We start from the raw sequence: 11731 nt of genomic DNA, 5'->3' as shown, positions 1-11731 counted from the left end.
CCCCCAAGACGTTGCATGTAAATCAGACACATTGATGCCCAGAACTCACTCAATGTGAATGCAGCATTACTAATGAGAAATAGTGATGTATAATTCTGAAGGATCTGCTTTAATAGGTGAAGAGGTAAAGAATCCACAGAAATCTATACCTCTCGGGATTGTGCTGTCCTTGCTGATCTGCTTCTTGGCTTATTTTGGCATCTCGGCCTCCCTGACACTTATGATGCCCTACTATTTGCTTGACACACATAGTCCACTGCCAGTGGCCTTTGAGTATATTGGCTGGGAGCCTGCAAAATATGCAGTGGCTGCAGGATCACTCTGTGCCCTCTCTACAAGGTATGTTTCAGTCAATTGCTAACAGGTTCAATTTAATTATATCATTGTTGTGTAGGAAATGTATCCATAGTGATTGTAAGCCCTGCTTCCACTCCTTTTATTCCCCAGTCTGTTTGGCGTGATGTTTCCAATGCCACGGATAATGTTTGCCATGGCTAGAGATGGCCTGCTCTTCAAGCCACTACGCTACATGAGCACCAGGCAAAGCCCAGTGTTAGCCACACTGTCTGCAGGAGCTGCAGCTGGTAAGGCCATCTGCTTTTGTACCCAAAATTAACTCACATAACCCTGCAAAAATATTCTGCAAGGAATTCTAGGGTTTATAATAGAATAATGTTTAGCTCTAGTTAAGCTTTAGATATTTTGAAGTTGATGTTGTCTGTTGGTGAAGATTCTCAGTCATTCAGGTCATAGTCATTCCACAAAAGTAAAGAAAAAAAAAGAAACAGTACACTGGACTTTGTTTCCAAGTTCCCATCCAGGAAGCTTTTTGAATTCAAAATGTCAGAAAGAGCATTGAGTTCCAGGGTTAATACAGTAGCCCAACATAGCCTTGTTTTTGCTTAGATAACATGCGAATTGAAACGGATGAATGGGTTCACCCCTTTGGAATGGGGGTCGTTTGGCTTCTTTTGTTAGCCTGCAATGCTCCATACCTGTCTATGTCTCTAAAATAGGGGTTGTTAAAGGGAATTTTTGGCCTGGCTGCCCAGGCGAAATGTTTGGTCCCCTGCATGGAGGTTGGGGGTTTCGATTATGGCGGGAAGAAATCAACTTAATTGCTGCATTGTAGGTTTTTGAAAGCTGTAAACCTGATCCCTCCCCCTCTGTATAAAATAGTTTTTTCTTAACATAGATGGCTTCCTTCACACCCCTCTCAAACTACCTATTTTCTTTTTCCAAAATGTGAACATTCTGGTCCTCAAAAGAATGTCCTATGTCTTTAAGGTATAGATGTACTGGAGAGTCTTGTCCCGAGGAGGTCGCTCTTCTGTGTTGGGCCATGCGTCTGTGGAGAGGTTGTTTTGTTTCTCCAATATAAAGATCAGAGCATTCCTCACTGCATTGAACTGCATACACCATATTCAGTCTGGGGGTTTTGTCTTTAGGATGCACTAGTCTCTGTTTAAGGGTCTTGTTTGGTTTGAAATGTACTGGGATTTTATATTTGGAGAAAATCCTCTTGAGTTTTTCAGAGACTCCAGCAGCATGTGGGATGGCGATTTTTATTTTTTTGCGTTTTATCTTACCGTTATGGGCTGCTGCTTGTTGTGAAGTAAAATGAGCGCTGTGAGCCAATATGCAAGGAAGAAATTGTTTTATTTTCTCTGCAGAGGAGAACAACACTCACAATTGAACTGTTAGCGAGGCTCTGGCGAGGTTAATTCTATTTGCCTGAGGAACAGCACAGTCTATTGTCTCATTTCACAGTGTCTTTTGTATTTCCTTGCTGATTTGAAAAACGGCCAGTTTGGGTATTCACAGGTTTCATAAGCATCACTCTATAAAACCTGGAACTCAATGCCATTTCTTTTATTTTGAATTGAAAAAGCTTCCTGATGGGAAGTGAAACGTCTTCGAACTTGGGAGTAAAGTCCAGTGGATTTTGTTTTTACTTTTTTGGATGTTGTCTAATTTGAAAAGTCAATGCTATAAAAAGCAACAGTTTTCAGTGTACCTTTTTTTTTATTCAAATCTTCCATATTTTTTTAGATGAATTGATATATGTGGCACAGATTGGGATATTTAGGTCATTGTACATAATGTTCTATCATAAGATGGGTGGAATTCATTTATTTAGAGCTTTTATGGGCATAGTGACCAATCACACTCAACACATCTTATACTGCGTTCACATCAAAGGCGTTAAAAGCCTTTTTGATGCTCATAACTTCTGGCCCTTCAGTTCTTGGCAGTTCTGGGGCCTTCCGCCATAACATCCAGGGGAGGCTTGATACGGGGGAGGCCCAATCTAGAATAATACTTATTGTTTGTTAGAGCAGGTTGCATAGGAATTTTCATCAGCCTTGAGACTTTTCTTTCTGGCTCAATATTCCAACAATATTCCAAATTTGTTGGGCTTTTCCGCCTTGAAGCGAGCATGCACATCCAAGATATTATCCCATCTCGCCTCTGAGTTCAATCACCACAGCCAACCTGTGTTCAATCGCACTCAGCATATCGCCCAGCTCACGGTCTTGCTCATTTACAGCCTTTGAGAGCATGTCAACCGCTGCTGGTAGCCAGATCAATGCCCAAATTGCCGTTACCATCATCTGTAATTGTAGATACAACAGGTATCCTCCAAATCCAAACAGGAGAAATCTGAGAATCATAAATCTGAAATCCATACATCAACATCCTCCAGTGACAGCGTTGTGAAACACACCATCCTCCAAGCCTTCCAGGAGTCCATGGTGTATCCCACAAAGTACATCCCGGCAGGACAGGAAGGGTCCCCTTTTCCCTGTCTTTTAGTTGAGAAAATTTGATCGATTGCATTGAGGGACCAGCTGACCAGATCCAATGTTTGAATTCAGGTGATATGAAGAGAGAGCTCAGAAAAGACAAGATACAGCAAAGCAAAGGCAGGGAGGAGCAGGAGCAGCAGGAAAATGTGACCGCCTCCTTTAAGTGTCAGAACAGAAAATAGACAAGCCTGCAACCACAAGCCAGACTTTGCTTTAGATTAGATCAGCATTCAACAATAACACCTTTTGTATTTTTTTGGCAGCTTTCATGGTGCTTCTCTTTGACCTAAAGGCACTGGTTGATTTGAGATCAATTGGGACCGTTTTTGCATACTCTTTGGTTGCAGTATGTGTTCTTTTATTAAGGTATGTTTATCCAATAACTGATTGTAATCATTAACAGCTTTCTAAAGGATTGTTTTGTCAGGTTTTAGTAATTTAAGCCTTTATTTGAAATCAGACATTGAAAAGATTCAATATGTAAAAACCTTTACTTGTTTGACTTGTCATTGCAGGTACAAAGAGGAATCCAATCCTGATGTCCAACCAGAAACTGAGCCATTCACAATAATTGGACTTCTCAGGCCTCCACATCAACCCACTCACCGCACCTCTAAAAATGTCAAAATAGCAACGCTCATCATTTGTGAGTTATCCTTCCTCTTTCACTGACAATTCTATTGTGGTCTGTATCCATTGTCAAGTTATATTTAGCAGTTGTCATTTTCATGTTGTCCTCATTAGAAAATCAAACCTTTCCTGATTGATCTAATTTGTCTCCAGTGGTGCTGGTAGTTGCTTTAAGTGTTCTGGTGAGCGAAGCCATCGACTCCCTTTTCAGACAGGAGCTCTGGAGTTTGACGCTTGTCTCAATCCTTCTGCTCATGCTCATCTTTGACGTCATTATTATCTGGAGACATCCACAGAGCACATCTCAAGCCTCCTTTATGGTAACTTGTATAACTGCATAGTAGACATAAATGTAATGCACCCTTTGTATGAACTGTTTGATAATTCACTTAGACCATTTGCTCCTACATGCTGGTGAAGATTCTCAGTCATCCAGGTTATAGCCATTCAAAAAAGTAAAAAAAAACAATTTTGACTTTGTTTCCAAGTTTGAAGATGTTTGGCTTCCCATCCAGGAAGTTTGTTGAATTCAAAATGTCAGAAATAGCATTGAGTTCCAGGGATAATACAGTAGCCCAACAAAGCCTTGTTTTTGCTTAAATAACATATTCATTGAATCTGACCTGAGTGGGTCCACCCCTTTGAAATGGGGGTTGTGACGGGCGCTGCCCAGAGAGTCCCAGGTGCTGGTGTCTTGGAGGTCCGAGGAGAGGCAGGGATCAGAACTGAAAAGACGAAGGAAAGCCAGATAATCCAAAAAACGAAGCCAAAGCCAGTGTTTAAGACTTGCTCGATAGTCAAAGCCAAGAGATCAGAGGTCCGAAGAGGTACCAAAGGGAAATCCAGAATGGAGTCAGGCAAACTGTTTAAGTTTTTGTTAACAGAGGGGAAGAATCCATCAGGAGTCTGAAAACGGATCAGAACATGAACAAGCGGACTAAGAGGTCCAGAGGCTAAACATGTCAGGATCAGACATTCAGAAACACTCAGTAAGGCTAGAGATCTCTCACCACAGGCTCAAATAATCTGGCACTGATGACTGGTTTGAAGGCTGGTTAAATATAGACTGAAGCAGGTGGATCAGATGAACAGTAATTAGACTGGGCAGAGATAAGCAGGTAGATGAAATGAGTTATCAGACCAGTCAGTCTTTACCTGCATGCTTATGAAAAGCAAACTTTTTTTTGTGAGACAAACAAATATCCCTTTTTTCTTTCATCCTAGGTCTGCCAGTATTAAAATTTCTTTCTGGACTCTAAATAGCTTTCAGACCTCCTCAGTCTGTTGCTGGATCACATTTCTCTCCTCAACTGAATCCACCTGCATTAGTCTACTTCTCCTTCCTGCTGCTCCAGTCTATGTGGTGCAGAACAAACATGTTATTTTGACATATTTGGCTGCCACAATTGAATTCTTTGGAGCCTGTTTTCTCTGCGCTCCCATTGTTTCTGTGATTGTACTATCACTTTTCACAGGCCAGAACAAAATGATTCCTCCAAATCTTGTCACCTGAAATGGCAGTTTAATCACCTCACTCAGTAGTGTGGGGAGGGCAGGGCTGAAGAGGTATAAGCATTTAAAACTCAAATTGGTATGCCTTTTGTTACTGTTGTGCTGGATATAGTTTATTTTTAAATCCTTTAGTTTATCATGTGGTAAGTTGATAACCGATTGTTATAGATTCATACAGTAAAAAGTCCATGATAAACACATTTTTGATATTATGAGAACCTAAAAATTTGCATCAGCCTGTCGGGCATATGCCCGGTATGCCCAATGGCCAGTCCAGCCCTAGTTACTTGATTGGAAGTAGGCCTAGAGTTATGATTCTTAATCCTGGTTCAAGTATCGCTGGCCTGTGTTGCAGCACACTTGATTTTGATAATTACATTGCCTCAAAAGCCAATCCAGTGCTGCATTGCCAATTCAATTCATGTTATTTCTATATCACCAATTCACACCACATGTTATCTCTGGTCACTCTACAGAGACAATTCAACAAATGTATGGTGTCAGATAAGTTCAAAGTTTTCTTTCTAAGGAAATCGAGCCAATTACAGTGACTCAACAGCAATCCCTCACCAAAAAATTCTCATCCATCACTGTTGTGTTTGGGTGCTAATAAGATCCAACAAGGCCTTTATCAATGTTTTACATTTTGCCAGACTCCTGTTTGGTGTTCCATCCTCAGGTGATCAATGCAATTGCATGTCAGAATTCTTATTCCCCATGACAAGAATTAACACCCCTCATGATTTGATTGAAATGCCTACATATATAATGCTTTCACAATTCAAAATCTGATTTTTTATTTTTTTTATATGGATCTAAAGGAGGTGCAATGTCATTAGGCAAGGGGTGTTTTCATCTACGATGAATTTTGATCACCAAAGTGTTCAGTGTTATGCAAATTAAAAGACACTAGAGCCAACAACTCAGATGAAGGTTGTACAGTAGCTTCCAAAAAGTAACCGTTAACTAGCTCCAAAGGCGGCCCCGTCCAGGAAACACACAGCCAGGCAGACGAGCTCCAAGCCAGCTCCCATGTCAGAAAATGAAGAGAGCACATCCACTTAGTCACAGTGAAACAGGACTACCCTAAAAAACAGGCCGAGCTCCATCATTTATAAATAAAGGTGTTGATGGCAGCAGCACAGCTGATATTTCTCTCCAGGATGGAGAGAAATATCAGCTCCAGGATGGAGAGAAATATCAGAGCAGAACATTATAGATTGAAATAACAAATACTGCAAAATGGGAGAATAGAAATAGAATGATGAAAAGGGGTCCTCCATCAGTCTAAGCCTATAGCAGCATAACTAGAGATAGTTCAGGATAACCTGAGCCACTCTAACTATAAGCTTTATTAAAAAGGAAAGTTTTAAGGCTAGCCTTAAAAGTAGACAGGGTGTCTGCCTCACGGACTAAAACTGGTAGTTGGTTCCACAGGAGAGGAGCCTGATAACTAAAAGATCTGCCTCCCATTCTGCTTTTAGAAATTCTAGGAACCACTAGTAAACCTGCAGATTGAGAGCGAAGTGCTCTGTTAGGAACATAAGGAACAATCAGATCTCTGATATCAGATGGAGCTTGGAAGGAGGATTTTAAATACAATTCTGGATTTAACAGGAAGCCAATGAAGAGAAGCTAGAAAACTGAGAAATACCAGCACCGTTGTTCTTCCACAGTCTGAATGTCACCTTAATTAGGGCAGTCTCTGTACTGTGGCTGGCACAGAAACCTGACTGATAGACGTCAAAGCAGTTGGTCATTAAGAACACATCTAACTATTAAACTGCAACTTGTGTATTTACGTAATTTAAAAAGTTGTTTTCACAGTAATAGGAAACGTTTGAGATGGGCCTGTAGTTCTGCAGGAGCAGTTTATCGCAGTCTCCCTTTTTCAACAATAGTTAGATAATTGCTGTTTTTAAGGCCTGGGGAAAACACCCAGCATTAGGGATGTGTTTATGACTTATATAAACTCAGACTCTCAAATAGGTAAAAACCTTTTCAATAAAACCTGTAATACATATTAATAAAAGTTTTAAGAGAACTTTCATTTTGTGTCAGAATTCTATAATATCACTTTGTGAAACTAAAGATTAAAATATTGAGCTTTTTTGCAATATTATTATTTTTTTAGACATTGCTGTAATCTTTGATGGCTGTCCTGTGCTTGACTTATACTTTAGGCCCCCTTTCTGTTTTTTCTCTTTAGTGCGTCCTTCTTGTCAAAAAAACAAAAACAAATCTCTATCTCCTTTGAAGTAACAAATCACATGTTTCATCTGTTTTTAGGTCCCTGGACTTCCGTTTATTCCAGTCATTAGTATCTTCATCAATACCTACCTGATGGTTCGACTTGGAGGAGAAACATGGATTAGCTATTCTATTTGGATGGCAGTCGGTAAATAAGTACTTTTTTAAAGGAGTCATAACTTGGTACTTTAAAACTACAGTCTTGCTAAAATTGTATTTAAGTAATTGTTTAAAAAATAGGAGAAAAAAAAACAGAAGTTGTTCCTAGCACCTTAGTCACCCCCTTTTTTTTCGTACACACAAGTTTGAGTTGTGGGCGTGAGTGTACATATGGACAGAGATGTCAAAAGTATTATTGTTTTTTACTCCAGTAGAAGTAGAAATCCTTCTGTTTAAAAACACTTTTGTAGAAGTTAGAGGGTAAACTTAAGCTTTTTACTCAAGAAAAACTGTAAAAGTGAAGTTTTCAAAACTACTTAAAGTATAAAAGTAAAAGTAATGCAGGAAAAAAAGGTAATGGACAGAAGCTTTACTGCACTACTCTATTAAATGAACATTTTTCTACAAATCTGGCTGAAACCTTGCTTAGATTTCATTTTCTTAATTTATAACTAATGGTAACAGTGTCAAATTTAACTTTTCATCATCTTGAAAAACTATTTATTTTGGCATGTGGTGAACAACTAATTGGGGCAGCACCCATTCCAACCACAAAAAAATTGTCTAGATGAAACTAATTATTACGGAAGAGTATTGCATTGACCAAAGAAAAAAAATCAGACAGCTAATCTCATAAATATGAGATCAGTATCTCATAATTATGAGATTTTACCTCATAATTATGAGATAAGATCTCATAATGAGATAAGATCTCATTATTATAAGATATTTTTAGGAGATCAGGAAGGGTTAGGGTTAGGAAGGACATTCATTGCCGAGCTACGCTACATGAAATGTGAACAATGAGAGCATTGTCAGATTTAATTTTATTTTTTATTTCCTTTTTGGTATGTGACACCAGGAAATACTGAGATTCCTCAATGTGGATGGTATTAAGATTTTGTTTGTCAGCATTGCGCAGTAAGTCCTTAGAATTATTTAGGCAAAAAAACTTGACTTGCTGGAAGTCGCATTGTTCCGGAAGGAGCAATTGAGCCAGCACAGGATGCTTAATGTGGAGGTGTTCGACAGGGGGTCCGCAACCCCTAGGGGGTCCACGGAGGTACTGAATGTGGGTCTTAAAAGTTTTGGTTGATTAGAATTTTTTTATATATATATATTCTCCCCCTGCAAATGTTTCCACTAATTGAAATGTCTTTAAATCCACATCAACATGAATTCAACACACTATAGTAAACAGATAAATGGAGGCAGAAGATGTCTTTCAGTCATCAATGCTCACATTCAGCAACACACAGGAGCTCTTTCAAGCTGGGCACCGTTTCATTCACAACACCTCTCCCTCAACCAGGAATCAGAAATACTTTAATAATCCCAGGGAGAAATTACTTTCATTACATTACTCCATCTGTAATAGAGTGAATATGGGACCAGTTTGATATAACACAATCATACAATATATATAATTAGGAGGTTCCCGCTCCATCTCGCCATCAGTTTGGCAATCCTTGGGCTGGAAAACATTGAAGACCCCTGCTTTACGGCTATAAATTAATGCATCTGAATTGCATTCCAGCTGGCTTAGTAGTGTCCCAAAGAACTGTCCAACAGTACCTTCTCAAAATCCTAGATCCTCAAGGAGAACAGCTGAGGCTTCAAGATCATTTAAAACGACCAGGTCCCAACTTCATGTAGCATGTCGATTCATATGAAAAACTAAAACCCTATGGAATTTGCATTAATGGAGCTGTTGACAGATTTTTGCGTATGGTCACATGGCTGCATGCTGACAGAAGTAGTAATCCCAGGGTTACAGCTGTGCACTTTATTAATGAAGTGAAAAACAGTAGCGGAGCTCCAACGCGTATCAGGTCAGACCTCGGTACAGAGAACTGTTCAGTGGAACAGATGCAGATATTCTTAACAAGTAATCATGAAGGCCTGTTCAATAAATGCTTCATTGCTGGCTCAAGTAATCATAACCAAATACATAGATAAGATCTTGTAATAACGAGATCTTTTCTCATAATTATGAGATAAGATCTCATAATTATGAGTTAAAGCGTCTGACTTTTTTTCTTTGGAGAATTCAATACGCTTCCGTAAATTATTTTGATGGATTTTATTATTTTTTATAAATACCAATAGGACACAATGAAAATGAGCTTAAATGAAACAAACCTAACAGGTCTATTTTGAAAATGTAAGGAGTAGAAAGTAGAGATTATTGCAAAAAAAAAAAAAAAAAAAAGTAAGGATTAGAAGTAAAAGGTTGCATACAAAATAAAATTGTGTAAGGTAACAAAGTATTTGTACTTTACTTGACACCTCTGCATATGGATGTGGTGTTGGCACACTAGCATTTTGCCATGGATTGTTTACTATTAATTCCTGGTTCTTAAAAAATAGGTAAAAAGTTACACAAGCTGCACACTCTGTGACTATCTGCAAGTGTGTCCCTGATTGGTGGAATAGTGTGGAATTGATGGCGCTGGAGTTTTTCCAAGGGGAGCTAATGTTGGCACCCTTCCAGTATTGATGTCAGTACAGGATAACTCGTGGGCTTTCATGGGTTGAACGTCGAGCCCACAAAAAAAACACTCAGGATTTTCTGAAAGATGTCAATCGAAGCCCAATAACAACACACGAATGTTACCAAAGAAAAAGTACGATTTCTGGGTGATGACTCCTTTGTAAACACACTATATGAAGCACGGGTAAAATATTTGGGCTATTTCTTCTTCCTACAGGATTGACTGTATACTTTGGCTATGGGATTCGTCACAGCAGCCAAAGACGAAGAATCCTGGAAATGCGCAGCGTCATCCATAATGCTTATGTAAATAACAGTGTAGTTACTTCTGCTGCTTGATATCCAGTTACGAAATAATGTGTCCAAAGATTTTAAGATGATCAATAAATCACCTTTAAATGCATTTTAATGTTTTATTCAGGCTCCAGCCAGAGCTACAGATAGTTTTAGACAGTCTCATCTGAAGTATGTTTAATGCTAATATGGGTCTACAAGCCTATTTTAGTCCAGTCTTGCTAAAATACACAAAATGATCATTTTATTCTGTATAGCTTGATCAGTCATTCAAGGTTGTCTTATATCGACTTGTTTAATATTTAAGTTAAAACATTTTTTCAAAACAAATTTTTTGTAAAAGTTATTTATATGAAATAAATTTGTAATATAAAATTAGTTCACTTATTTTTATTATTTGAGTGCATCATAGTTTCTCAGGATTGTAAAGGTGCATTTACTCCAAATGCCAATTTTGCAGGTGGATTGAATGATTTCTATTTACTCTCTATGTAGAGCGTAGGTCTTCAACAGGGGGTCCGTGACACCTAGGGGGTCCACAGAGGTACTGCATGGGGGTCGCAAAGTTTTGGTTGATAACACTTTTTTTTTTTTTATATTCCCCCCTGCAATTTTTCCATTAATTGAAAAGTCTTTAAATCCACATTAACATGAATAAAACACACTGTATTAAACAGATAAATGGAGGCAGAAGATGTCTTTCAGTCATCAATGCACACATTCAGCGACACACAGGAGCTCTTTAAGCTGGGCATCGTTTCATTCTTAACACCTGTCCCATCAACCAGGAATCAGAAATACTTTAATAAAATCAAAGAGAGGAATTACTTTCATTACATGACTCCATCTGTAATAGAGTGACTATAGGACCAGTTTGATAGAACACTATTTCATTCAACATATATAATTAGGGGGTCCCCGCTCCATCTCGCCATCAGTTTGGGGTCCTTGTCCTAGAAAACGTTGAAGACCCATGATGTAGAGGATGGCTCTCGAGCAAAGGCTGCCTGCCGCCTGGAATCTGGGGTCTGGAGGAATAGCGGTCCGCCTGGTCCAGGGTCTTGGCGGGGGGCAGTTGCGGGGCCTGGGTGGCCTGCAGGTGCTGTCATTTCTGCTCTCCCCAAAGGGGGGTGGAGGGAGGGGCGAATAGTGTATTGAGGGGGAGGAAGTAGCTGGGTGAATTATTTTGGGGGGGTCTTGTTTTGTGTGCCTGTGCAGGACATGTGGGCCCCATCCCTGGTGGGGCTTCTGCTGGGTGCTGTCTGGTCCGGGTGCAGGGTGGGGGGCCGGGCCCGAAGCAGAAACTAGATTGGGTGGTGTGGCGGTGTCACCGCTCCCCTCCCCCCCATCTGGATTTGAAGTTCACTTAATGGGTCATCCGGTAATCCCGGGACCGGCCACCGGTGCCGCCAGGTCCTCGGTCCTGGGATTATTGGATGCGAGTGTCATGTGTGAATGAGCGTCCACGTTGGGATTTTTTTTTTCATTCACAGAGACTGTGTGTTGTGAGTGGGGGCTCTAGGGTAGGAAGGTGTGATTGAGACTGTGTGTGTGTGTGTATGTATGTATATGTGTATATATA

At 39.7% G+C, this 11731-nt stretch overlaps 1 protein-coding gene across 1 annotated transcript in view; it reads left to right on the top strand.

The window, feature by feature from the left end:
- LOC107092583 (cationic amino acid transporter 2-like) overlaps window positions 1-11731 on the top strand; it is a 20198-nt gene that overhangs the window by 6989 nt on the left and 1478 nt on the right. Inside the window, exons 6-12 of the mRNA XM_015387146.1 lie at window positions 117-339; window positions 448-584; window positions 3074-3176; window positions 3326-3456; window positions 3594-3760; window positions 7242-7350; window positions 10073-10161. Of these exons, the coding sequence (XP_015242632.1) occupies window positions 117-339; window positions 448-584; window positions 3074-3176; window positions 3326-3456; window positions 3594-3760; window positions 7242-7350; window positions 10073-10161 (959 nt within the window). The remainder of the gene's footprint in view (window positions 1-116; window positions 340-447; window positions 585-3073; window positions 3177-3325; window positions 3457-3593; window positions 3761-7241; window positions 7351-10072; window positions 10162-11731) is intronic.

This window comes from Cyprinodon variegatus, unplaced genomic scaffold, assembly GCF_000732505.1.
Source record: "Cyprinodon variegatus isolate N-32 unplaced genomic scaffold, C_variegatus-1.0 Scaffold386, whole genome shotgun sequence".
In the NCBI taxonomy this organism is placed as follows: Eukaryota; Metazoa; Chordata; class Actinopteri; order Cyprinodontiformes; family Cyprinodontidae; genus Cyprinodon; species Cyprinodon variegatus.
The sequence above is the reverse complement of the archived record's forward strand: the minus strand, read 5'-3'. Positions and strand labels throughout refer to the sequence as shown.